Source organism: Oryx dammah, unplaced genomic scaffold (assembly GCF_014754425.2).
Source record: "Oryx dammah isolate SB20612 unplaced genomic scaffold, SCBI_Odam_1.1 HiC_scaffold_12, whole genome shotgun sequence".
Taxonomy (NCBI): domain Eukaryota; kingdom Metazoa; phylum Chordata; class Mammalia; order Artiodactyla; family Bovidae; genus Oryx; species Oryx dammah.
The window spans coordinates 16,597,426-16,610,834 of NW_024070196.1; the positions used below are offsets into that span (position 1 = coordinate 16,597,426).

The 13,409-nt window shown below is 39.2% G+C and overlaps 1 protein-coding gene across 1 annotated transcript in view; it reads left to right on the forward strand.

Annotated features, from left to right (window-relative positions):
- The window catches only part of RNF150 (ring finger protein 150), a 280,841-nt gene that overhangs the window by 153,539 nt on the left and 113,893 nt on the right, over positions 1–13,409 (forward strand). The window contains exon 2 of the mRNA XM_040250469.1: positions 11,643–11,893. Coding sequence (XP_040106403.1) covers positions 11,643–11,893 — 251 coding nt within the window. The remainder of the gene's footprint in view (positions 1–11,642; positions 11,894–13,409) is intronic.

Consider the following 13,409-nt stretch of genomic DNA (forward strand, 5'->3'; position numbering starts at 1 on the left):
CAAGTACAAGCCATTTATTTGAGAGGTGATTCCACGAAATACCAGTTGGGGAATGGAGAAATGTGAGAGGGAGGGAAACAAGCCAGTATAGTGTGCTATTAAGCAAGTTACCACCCTGAGTCACTGAAATTTGATTGCACTGAGGAGCTCTGGGAAAAGGTTTGGAAATATGCCACAGACTTCTACCAGCATAGGGAGGAGAGAGCTGAGGTATTTATGCACCAGCATGCTCGGTGACTAGTTCAAGACTGCCCTCCAGAGATAGTACTTCTCTTTACCCCCACAGTCCGAGTGACCCTAGGAGTCAAGGAAAGCCATTTATGCAAAGAAATCCTGAATCTGGCAGTTGAAAATCAGGACAGTGTATACTAAAATGATATGGGCTGGGGATACAGGTGGGTAATGGATAACATCTGCCGTAGACCCTCTGACTTATACCATAGAATGTATTTCAGATCTGTGGAGCTGTCTCAAAATTCATACTGAATTTCCCAACTCTTTTTCCCCTTCCTAGCCCTGAGATCATGTTAAATGTACCCAGTTCCCCCGTCCTGAGATCTGCTGATAGAGCTGTGAAGACCAAGGAGCCTTATAAACTTGATTCACTTTCCTATTAGTCCAGAATCATTTCATACCAGTGTCTGTCACAAGTTGCTCGAAATTTATGGGTCCAGCCAAAGGATATGCAGTGTTTTCCATTTTGGAGCTTGGGCAATGAGAGGCTGTTTACTATCCACCAAGGTATATCATCAAGTTCTGTCACTTTTTATATATTTTCTCAATATATTAATAATTGGTCTTTTAACTGACGGTAATATTATTTGTTGAATTCGTAGTCCATGTCATCTCACCATAGGGAAAGCTCTGCGGGGACTCCCAGCTTCTAGAAACCAAAGCTAATAAACTTTAATTGCTCTTACACAAGGGATTTTCCAATATGAACTTTTAAGAAAGGAAACTTTCACTTCCATTTTCAGAAACTACTGAAAACAACTTTGGAGGATACTAAAAAGGAACTAGAGGTGAATCGAGTAAAGTAATGAGGTATTTAATAATTATGCAATGAATTGAGAATTCCAGGTCATTTCTACCAAACATGAAAAATTATGAAAAGATATGATTCATGTATATTTCTCTATTCTGTGTAACAATTCAGAAGATAAATATCTAGAAGTTCCATAGATCCAAGATAATATGATAGTTTTTCAATTGTAAGTTCTGGCCATGCATTTTTAAAAATAGTCTAGTGAGGTATAACTGATGCGACTTTTCCCAGCAGTTCACAGCAGAACAAAACACAAATCCATGTTTGTGTTGATTATGTGACAGTTTCAAACTAAAAATTATCCAATTTTTATTTTTCACTACTTTAAGAGAGCAACATGAGTTGGGCCATTAATTGCTAATTGTGAACCCAGGTATATTCACTTTTTCCTTCAAAGATTAATTTTTTTATTTAAATGCTGTAGTTTCCTTTCATTGACGATTGTGAGGTGGAAAGTTCATCCTTTCATGTTGCATAAATGGGAATTTGCTCAGCATGGGCCTCATGGCCCTCAGCTGTTTCGAGGGGTCCATGTGGTATTCAGGTGCTCTAGGTTGTCCAGAAACTCACCCTTTTGTTTCTGAGCCTCAAACCAAGGTTGGTGTGTTCCTTTTCATGCCTACTTAACTCCTCTGGTCTAAGTGCAACTATCTGGAATGTTTAAAATAATTATTTGATATATGGTATTCATGATAATAATAGCTAGTAATATTTATTAAACACTATACTCTGGGTTCTTTATATGCATTATCTCATTTAATTCTCACTCAACCATTTGGATTTGGTACATTTACTATTAGAGTCTTGGAGAAAACCTGAAGCTTGAAGATTTAGTAAATCTTCCAAGGTCACCCAGCTAGGAGTTACAGTAAATGATTCCGCTAGTTAATTTCATTGATCAGATTGCTAGGAAGAGATAATGCTAGGGAGTTTTGATCTCTTGTAATCTCTCCTGCAATTCCATTATTCTGCTCCTTAATGAGACTTATACATATATTGGTTTTTGTCCAAACTAAAATTAGAACTTAAAACATTTTATATGTAAACAGAAGGTTCTCTCAGCATTATTACTGGTTCCAATAAAAATTGAATTATTGTATAAGTCAACTTGGTATTCTACAATTTATTTTATGTCAGCGTGGACTCTGTCATTTTTTTTTAATTCTTTTTATTTTATTTTATTTTTTTTAATTTATTTATTTATTTTTAATTTTTACTTTACAATTCTGTATTGGTTTTGGCATAGATTGACATGAATAACTGTTTAAAATTCTCACAAAAACTAGAAGTAACTTATTTTTGAGTCTGATGTGCTGACTCTTCTACGAAAATACTTACACATGGGCTATAAATAAAATACCTTATTTTATATTCATCACTCCTTCTACAATTATTACAAATTCACAGAAAATTCTGCACACTTTTAAATTAGGGGAAAATATGAATATTTTAAAAATGCAAGTCTGATCATTTCAGATGTAGCTAAGGAACCAACGTCAGTGAGTTCATTACTAGAGCTTTTCCAAAGAAAATAAAGTTGGCTGTCTTTAGCATCTCCTTTAAAGATTTTTTTTTTTACTTCATAAAAGTTAGTTGTTATGGAGTCCCTCTAAGTGTAATGACAAATCTCCACTTAGGGTATCTGGTGCATAATTAAAGTGCACTTTAGAATTAAATAGAAAAAAAAAAAAAGCAGACTCACAGATAGAACAAATTCGTGATTACCCATGGGGAGAGGGAAGTGAGGAGGGACAGTACGGGGGTGGGGGAGTTGGTACGGAGTGTTACTATGTGATTATATGAAATCGTGTGTGTGAAACTTCAAAAATTGTTAAGGTCTATAAAATTAAAGAATCATTCATAAAAGAAAGATTACCTGGTCCATATGACTGGCATATGTTAATTCATAAATTATGATCTTGGCTTCATTAAAAAAAATAAAGTGCAGTTTAGTAACTCGCAGCATTTGACATATTTCAAGTTGTTAGCAAAGCATTAGGAAGTACAAATGACCAGTTTCTACTCAACTACTTTAATGAACCTTTACTGTTTTTAACTGAGAAGGCTTCTGAGAAGTCATGTCAGCTAGTTTGCACTATAGGTTATCACTTAGGTTCCTGAATAATCAATTTCTATACTCCTAAAGTTGTCCTACTATGGATTGTTTTTATCCCCTGAAAACTAATTTTTATTGTCCAGATTAAGACTTGTCCAGACAACATCTTTCCCATTCCCAGCAACTGTAGAAATACACAGGTTTTAGGAAGGATACATAGGTTTGAGGATATATTGGGCAGTAGTAAGACAATCAGTTCAGTTTAGTTGCTCAGTCAAATCTGACTCTTTGTGACCCCATGGACTGCAGCATGCCAGGCTTCCCTGTCCATCACCACCTCCCTGAACTTGCTCAAACTCGTGTCCATCGAGTCGGTGATGCCATCCAACCATCTCATCCTCTGTTGTCCCCTTCTTCTCCCACCTTCAATCTTTCCCAGCATCAGGGCCTTTTCCAATGAGAAAGACAATAATGACATTAATAAAACCTACCATCTGTATTGTGGTTTTATATCGCAGGTCGTGTGCTAATGTTCTTCACTATAAATTACCTCCTTTAATAATCGGACAGGATATTTCCCTGTGTATTTTTTTCTCAGTGATCCTGCAGTAAGATTGCTAATAGAGAATGAGGGTGGAAAAGAGCATATAGGAGGCATGAGGAGAGATATTAAAGATACGAGAGGAGGGCATGTCAACCCACTCCAGTATTCTTCCCTGAAGAACCCCTTGGGCAGAGGAGCCTGGCGGGCTACAGTCCACAGTGTCACAAAAAGTCAGACACGACTGAAGCATGTAAAGATATGAGTTCATAAAGATATGAGCATGTAAACATAAAGATATGAGGTCATCACTTAGACAAAGGGAAAGCAGATTCAGAATAGAGTAGAATGGATGTTCTGCATTGTGCTGAGTGAAAAAACTAAGCCAAAAGCCAATCTCAAAATGGTTACATACTGCATGATTCCATTTATATAACATTCTAGAAATGACAAAATTACAGAGAGGGAGAACAGATAAGTGGACATCAGGGGTTTGGGAAGGGGAAGGTGAGGGGGAGGGGTTCATTTGAGAAAAGGGATCATAAATTTAAAGTGAAAACAGATGACTGATGAGATTTTTCTCTTAGCCGTGTTCCCATGAAGTGAGGGCATAGAAAAAAGCAAATTTTGTAGGACACTTTCTGTGGAGAAATGGAAGAGCAAGGGGGTTAAGAGTATTTTTAGAGGAGTTCTTATAGTTATGGGCCATGTGATCTAGGTGGTGAGAACAGAAGGGAAGCCAGGAGGCAGCTGATGGGTAGTAAGAAAGTGGCATCTTTGAGATCAGCTTTAATCTCAAAGAGAGATAATTGGCTATCAGTTCAGTTCAGTCGCTCAGTCGTGTCCGACTCTTTGCGACCCCATGAATTGCAGCACACCAGGCATCCCTGTCCATCACCAAATCCCGAGTTCACTCAAACTCACGTCCATCGAGTCCGTGATGCCATCCAGCCATCTCATCCTCTGTCGTCCCCTTTTCCTCCTGCCCCCAATCCCTCCCAGCATCAGAGTCTTTTCTAGTGAGTCAACTCTTCACATGAGGTGGCCAAAGTACCAGAGTTTCAGCTTAGCATCATTCCTTCCAAAGAACACCCAGGACTGATCTCCTTTAGAATGGACTGGGTTGGATCTCCTTGCAGTCCAAGGGACTCTCAAGAGTCTTCTCCAACACCACAGTTCAAAAGAATCAATTCTTCGGCACTCAGCCTTCTTCACAGCCCAACTCTCACATCCATACATGACTACTGGAAAAACCATAGCCTTGACTAGACGGGCCTTTGTTGGCAAAGTAATGTCTCTACTTTTTAATATGCTATCTAGGTTGGTCATAACTTTCCTTCCAAGGAGTAAGCATCTTTTAATTTCATGGCTGCAGTCACCATCTGCAGTGATTTTGGAGCCCCCCAAAATAAAGTCTGACACTATTTCCACTGTTTCCCCATCTATTTCCCATGAAGTGATGGGACCAGATGCCATGATCTTCGTTTTCTGAATGTTGAGCTTTAAGCCAACTTTTTCACTCTCTTTCACTTTCATCAAGAGGCTTTTTAGTTCCTCTTCACTTTCTGCCATAAGGGTGGTGTCATCTGCATATCTGGGGTTATTGATATTTCTCCCGGCAATCTTGATTCTAGCTTGTGCTTCTTCCAGCCCAGCATTTCTCATAATTGGCTATAACCCAGTACAAAATAAAAAGTTAAAAAGAGAATGAGACCATGTTCCTTGACCATGATGCAACAATAACAATAATAATGATTACAAATGGGTAACTTTAAAAGTCACATATGTTTGGAAACTAAATGCATAGTACTAAATAACCTTTTCCATTGGAGTGAAATCTGCTTCTTCAGATTTCAAAGTCATACAAATAAACTTTACTGTATAGTTTTCTTCATATAAGGCTAATGTTTATTAGGCTTATCCATAGATATTTTATGACTTAATAAAATCTATACACTGTTAAGTGTATAGATCACATTTTCCATTACATATTCTGGTTAAATATTTCTCGTGTATAGGAACCTCCTAATTTTTGTATGCTGATCTCAAATCTTGTCTTTTACTGAATGTTCTTCTAATTTTAATAGCTAAATTATCTTGACATTTTAGGTGGTCATGTGATTCCTCCAAATAATGACAGTTTGCACTCTTCCTTTCCCAGACTTACCACTCTAATTCCTGTTACTTTGCGCCAAACATCTGCTTTAAACATTGGCTTGTGCATGTGTGCGTGCTAAGTTGCTTCAGTTGAGTCTGACTCTTTGTGCCCTTATGGACTCTAGCCCTCCAGGCTCCTCTGATCATGGAGTTCTCCAGGCGAGAATACTGAAGTGGCTTGCCACGCCCTCCAGGGGATCTTCCCAGCCTAGGAATGGAAACCATGTCTCAAGTCTCCTGCATTGGCAGGCAGGTTCTTTACCACTAGCGCCACCTGGGAAGACCTAAATATTGGCTCATCCTTGTCTTATTCATGATTTGAATTGAAAACTTCTAATGTTGTTTCTTCCATTTAATGTACTGTTTCTAGGAGATGCTTTGCATCACATTAAGTAAATTTCCTTGTATTTCTCTTAATAAGAATGAGAAATGGGTGCCATTCTCGACATATGGCATCCTTCTCTGAGAAGCTGGCTGCTTGACATCTCTCCATGTGAAGTCAGAGAAAAGGGGAGATAAGATCTGGAGTGCACATACTCAGCCATTTATGGATATGACCTTGGAGTAGCAAACACCATCTCTACTCAACATCTCAAAGGCCAAATATTCATCACGTGGCCACATCTAGTTAGCTTCAAGGGAAGCTGCTGATGATTAATGCTTTTCACTCAATAGCCTGTGCCCATCTGAGACTCTAACACTACAGAAGTGTAAGACAGCAGATGCTGGAGGACAGATAGCTACACCAGATAACCATGTGCTGCACTCCTTTAATTTGTTAATGTACTGAAACGCATTAACACATTCTCTAATATTGGCTTGTGCCATCACTCTCACCTTCCTAGGATAAACCTCTTGGATCATGAATATTTTTTTACTATATGATTGGAATCCATTTGTGAATGCTTTTTTTTTGCATCTGTGTTTGTTAAAAATAATTTTTATATTAATGCAGAGAGGGACTTCCTTGGTGGTCCAGTGGTCAAGAGTCTGCCTTTACAATGCAGGGGACACAGGTTTAATCCCTGGTCTGAAAACTAAGATGCCACATGCTGCAGAGCAGCTAAGCAGCAACCAGAGGGTGCATGCAACAAAAGATCCTACATGACGCAATGCACACTGCCCTGAGACCCCATGCAGCCGAACGGATAGCAAACATCAGTGCAGAAGGTGGTAATGCTTCACACTTCTGTGGTACCCTGCAGTTTTTGTAAGTCATTTCACATACATTATCTCACTTGAGAATACATGATAATCAGAGCTGACTCTTTAAAAAATAATAATAAAGTAGATATTAAGTGTTAGAAAATATCTACTAATAGAAACTGCAGGCTTCTCTTAGTATTGACTAAATTCTAAAGGACAATCCATGAAACTAAAATGAGAATTAGAGGAGAGAGAGGATACAAAGAATTAAAAAAGGATTCTTGCTTGCATGACTTCGGAGGGATTTTATCACTGTCCAAGATGTACAAGGAGGAATGGGACTGCCAGCTCTGTAAGATATCTAGCCCTCTGCTGGTTTTCTAAGCATTCTGTTGACAGAGTTTAAACAACCTGGTTTTGAATCCATATATAAAGAATTTCCCTGGCATTCAACATTCTTTGTTTTTGAACTTTTGATTCCTTACTTATCTGCACGTACCAAATTGTGTTGTGCTAAGTTGCTTTGGTCATGTCCGGCTCTGTGTGACCCTAAGGACTGCAGCCTGCCAGGCTCCTCTGTCCATAGGATTCTCTAGGCAAAAATACTGGAGTGCGTTGCTATTTCCTTCTCCAAATTAGATGATGACAGTTGAGCCCACGCCCAGGAAAAGGAAGCACTAAAACTCTGGGCCGCTTCTGCTGTTTGTCTGGCAGCTGGGTCATCTGTGTCCTGGTCACAGGACAGAGCTGAAGAGCTTTTCCAGGATACACGATAATTACACAGCAGTGATTGCTCAAAAGTAGAGTGCCTTTGGGAGGAAAATAGATGGTAGGCTGACATCATTTGCAAAAAGAGGAACTCTATATGACAATGACTGGGCATCAGAGTAAACGTTTGTTGTTATTTAGTCGCTGCAGCTGTGTCTGACTCTTTGAGACCCCACGGACTATAGCCTTCCAGGCTCCTCTCTCCATGGGATTCTCCTGGCAAGAATACTGGGTGGGTTGCCATGCCCTCCTCCAGGGGATGAACTCCCATCTCCTGCTTGGCAGTAGCCACTGAGCCACCTGGAAAGCCCCAGAGTAAACATAAAATTGCCCCAATATCAGGGTCTCTTTGTAGATTTTACCTGTATAAAATATGCTTTGTTAACTTCTCTCTCCTGAGACTCAGAGCCTCCTGGGTGTCATAGATTTGATACTTAGGGCAGCACTTACCTCTGAGGAGAACTCAGCTGGGCTTTCAGCACTCTCTCCCCCATCACCCCTGCTTCTCCCTTTCTCCCCTCACCGCCCCCCCCCACACATACATACCCTCAGAAGCAATTACACTCCAAGCTACCTTGAGAGAATCTTCCAGCTTCTCTGGAACACTGGCTGCATCTTCCAAAATGAAGCAAAGATCTGGGAATTTTCTGGAAACGCATATTGGTGCACATGTCTCATTTGAACAGATTAGGCCCTATAGCAGATTTTGTGCACCGATCAGACTGCTCAGATAATTCACAAGTCCACTTTGTGCCATTTTTAGACACCCTAAATGCCAAAATTCTTAATGACTATTTCTATTGGTATAAATGGATACCTTCGGGGTCTCTTTTTACCATGTACAGTAGTAAGTAGCCTAAAGGACAGGGAGAAATATCTCAGAATCCCATCTATTTTCTACCAACATTAGCCCTAGAAATTCATTATAAACATTGAAAATAAACAAGGTCGGGGTCCACATGAAAAGAACCACGCCGTTTCCATTTTCAGTCTTTTCAAGCAGATATCATATGTCATGAAGTGCGGCAGTGGGATGAACAACACAAGTGCAACTGAGCACTTAAGTTTAAAATAAGTGCTTTAAAATAGAAAATTATACCTTACAGGAAAAAAAGATGTTTCCTTGTGTCCTGAAAGTGGGTGATGGGTAATTTAAAACTCTTCAGATATCCAAAATTTAGTTACCTATTTTTAACATGCTGAACTGAAGTTTGAAAAAAACCTGTCCAGTTTCAAAGCCCAATTCTTCACTATCAGGCTCTGTGATCTCTCTCTTTTTTATAAATGGTCTCTTAATATAAATAGATAATAGGAATATTGTAAGGAGGGAAATTACTAAGTAAAGAGGCTACCAAATAGTAAATATGTTCAAAGCTCCACAGCTAAAAGAGCCTGGTATTAGGTCAGCAAAAGATAGATCCACCTTACAATAAAAAAAAAAAATCCAAAAATAGACCCCAGTATGTCTGAGAATTTAGGAAATAAACAAATTGCATCCTATCTGTCTCCTCTCTGCCCATCACATTAAATGCGATGTTGTTATTGAACCATACTCAGATTGCTCAAGATTTAAATGTAAAAAGTAGAACTACATTTAAAGAATAGCTGAAAGAAATTTTAGATGAATATTTCTATCATCTTTGGTGAAGAAGAGCTTCCTACACAAAGAATTAAAACTAGAAGTCATAAAGGAATATATTGATGAAATTTGACTACTAAAAAGAATGAAATTGGTCTAAGTCTGAGCATGCATTAGTGCTAAGTAGCTTCAGTCATGTCTGACTCTGTGCGACTCTGGACTATAGCCTGCCAGGCTCCTCTGTCCATTGGATTCTCCAAAGTCTGAGCATACAAAGTTTTATATAAATAACCCCGAGACCTCATCTCCAAAAAGAAAAACAGTCTCACTCTAGAATCTTGAATAGACTCACATGAAAAATGTAAAAAAAACAAAAAATCAAGTGAAAACGTATGATCTATCGCTGATTAAATATCTACAATGTGGCTACAGTACTGGGATGAACTTCACCAGGCCAGATTAGTCAAGTGTGCAAAGATCATATTTCTATAGAGCCAAAACCTGCCAGAAGCTCTAATTCCGCAGAGCCTCAGACCACATACAGCCATTAGCCAAAGTAAACATGAAGAGAGGGCGAGCATCAGGACTGTCGGTAAATTCTGCAAAGTTGGAATCTAAGCCATCAGTCTTAGTAATTCCCAGAAAGAACGGCCAAATCTAAACACTGTGTAGTTTTGTGATTTTCACAGTTGAGCCAGTGCAAAGGTTTTAGGAATTTAAAAAATCATATAATTGATGTCTCATACATAGACACCTTTGTATCTAGCTAGCTTTTAAAAGTATTCATTTGGCCTAAGTGAAATACCATCAAGGAATTTAGGATGGAAAAACTGCCTAGAGATCAAGGTCAAGGGAAAGCCCTAAATAGCTTCTAAGAAACTTGCAACACCCTGAACAAATATAATCTGGTAATTCTGTCTCACTGACTGACCTCAGTGCATGGATAAGGCCAGCTTTAAGCAGCTGAAGGGGTGTTTGATTCTGTCCAGAACCTACATCCTAATTGTAGGTTTGCAGTTTAATTTGTAGTGGCCTCAAGTAATAGGGCGTTTCCATGTGGAAACAGGGCCCATGAAGAACATTGTAGGATGGACTGGAGTTGAGGTGCTCCCTGAAAACTAGCCTAGGGATTGTTATTCTCATCTGAGCATCAGCCGCTAGGGGCATGTTGAGTTGGCTCATTTGGAGCTGATATCATTATTTTTACCAAAGACCCCTTACAGAGGCCTCTGAACTCCTCACCAAGAGGCTGTGCCTCAGAGTGTCATGAGGAGAAGGGAAAACAGCCAGATATCTCAGACTGAAGAAGGGTACCACTTTTGCTTCAAACTGTCCAAGAAACAGGGGCTCCGCAGTAAGAATATTTGAGAGTGGAGATGAAACCATCCTGGAATGACCTGTAGTTTCTCTCCTCTCTTTGCTTGGCATGAGGTTACACAAGCTGTTTACATTGAATTAGGTAAAATAAGCAGAAGATAATTCTGAGATTGTTATTTTATGTTGGCAGGTCATATTAGAGCTTGTTAAGAAAACTTCTTTAGCAGAAACAATTTCACAGATAGAGAAAACACACTTGTGGTTATCAAAGGGGAGACAGAAGTGGGCAGGGACACATTAGGGGTATGGGATTAACTAATTATTATGTATAAAATAGATAAACAACAAAGACACATAGTGTAACACAGGGAATTATAGCCATTATCTTGTTAATAACTCACAATGGAATATAAGCTACAAAAATTCTAACTCACTATGCTATGTACCTAAAATTAATAATATTACAAATCAACTATAATAAAAAGAAAAATCTGCTTTGTGATTGCTTTGGATATTGTAGGAGAAGCCTGTCTTGGAAATGATTAATAGAAGTCTGAAACTGAGTGCTCCTAGTGTCTGGGAAGAAGAGAACTCACAGACAGATGGTATAAAATTGGATATTTTATCCTTTGCCATGGGGCACAAAGTACCTTTTCCCCTCTGTGGAGGGGTTGTGAAATGCAACATAGAACTATAAACTGGGCTGGTTGGGAGGGTCCATCTTTCCTAGACCAGGGCCAACAACACTTTTGGGACCTAGGAAGGAGCAGGATCATAACCTCGCTGGTACCAAAAACATGAGTTTTTTTTTTTTAGGTTCTTTTCTCATATATAAGACAGCAGCATCCCACAGTAGCTGAAGAAAGGAAAATTCACCTCCATTTCTGGCTGTTAGATCTGAGAAATAGGCCTGGCTTTTTGGTCCAGCACAGACTCATTGAAAGAAGTACCATCATTTGGTGCGTGTTATTTTGTTCAGACACTTCCCTGTGATCTCTTTCATCGCCTTACACTTGTTGTCCTCTCACAACAGGTGTCGAAGACATCGTGGCAATAATGATTCCTGAGCCCAAAGGGAAGGAGATAGTAAGCCTGCTGGAGAGAAACATCACTGTGACCATGTACATCACCATCGGGACCCGGAACTTGCAGAAATACGTGAGCCGCACCTCGGTCGTGTTTGTGTCCATCTCCTTCATCGTCCTTATGATCATTTCCCTTGCCTGGCTGGTCTTCTACTATATCCAGAGGTTTCGATATGCAAATGCCAGGGACAGGAACCAGGTGAGTAGCAGAAAGTTATACAAGAAAAAAAACTTAAAAATTATTACCAAAGTAAGACATTATCGTGTAAACTTTGGAGATCACAGAAAATGCCATGACCAGAACCAAACTTACCTACAATGCCCCTACTCAAGATAAACACTGTTAACATTTGCTGCAGAGGTTTTCAGATCTTTTCCAGGTACATATTTTAATGTCCTGCTAACGTTGTTCTGTAACATGGAAATACTTTGTCCCACATTTCTATTGCTCATTTGTGGGACAGTTATTTACTATTTAGACAGTGGCTCAGTTGGTGAAGAATCAGCCTACAATGCAGAAGACCTGGGTTCGATCCCTCAGTCGGGAAGACCCCTGGAGAAGGAAATGGCAACCCACTCCAGTATTCTTGCCTGGGAAATTCCATGGACGGAGGAGCCTGGCTGGCTGTAGTCTATGGGGTGGCAATGACTTGCCGACTAACACCAGACACAAATAAAGGAGGGTAGGGGACAGGAGCTAAGATTATGCTAATTGTATCAATATAATGTGGAAAGAGCCAGAATTGCCTCCTTGAGAACAGAAAGAAACAAAAATAAATAAATAAAATATATTTTGAAAGCAATAAATTTTGGAACAGGTAAAGTATATTCTTAGGATAAAATGCAAAAGGTATAACCCAGGTCTCCCACATCACAGGCAGATTCTTTGACATTTGAGCTACCTGGGAAGCCTGACATGGTATACAATGAAAAGTAACTGAGGACTTGTCTGTCCCTCAGTTATGCAGTTTTTCTCTCTGGACTATCTTCTCACCCAAGGAATTTTTTTTGTGCTTACAAACACTTGTGTGTATGTGTTTAAACCAATAAGAGCACATATAAATCTATACCAGTATTTATCACTCCATCCTAGAGATTAATTCCCATCAAAACTCAATCCAAGCTGTCTTCTCATTTCTAATGACTGTATAGGCAGACTTTGGAGATACTATGGGTTTGATCCGTGACCACTGCAATAAAGCAAATATCTCAGTAAAGCAAGTCGACAGGAATTTTTTGGTTTCCCAATGCATGTAAAATTATGTTTACATTATACTGTAGTCATAACATTATATCCAAAAAAGTGTACATACCTTAATTTTAAATACTGCCTAAAATGCTAACCATTATCTGAATCTTCAGCGCATCATAATCTTTTTGCAATAATAACATCAAAGATCACTGACCACATATCACCATGACAAATACAGTAATAATAAACGTTTGCAGTATTGTGAAAATTTCCAAAATATGACACAGAGATACAAAGAGCAAATGCTGTCAGAAAAATGGCACCGATAGACTTGCTCAATGCAGGGTTGCCACAAGCCCTTGATGTATAAAATACACATCTGTGAGGCACAATAAAAAGAGGTGTGCCTGTATAATGTTTTATTTTCTGCATATACTACATTTATTTGCTGCGGCTGCTGCTGCTGCTAAGTCGCTTCAGTTGTATCCGACTCTGTGTGACCCCATACACGGCAGCCCACCAG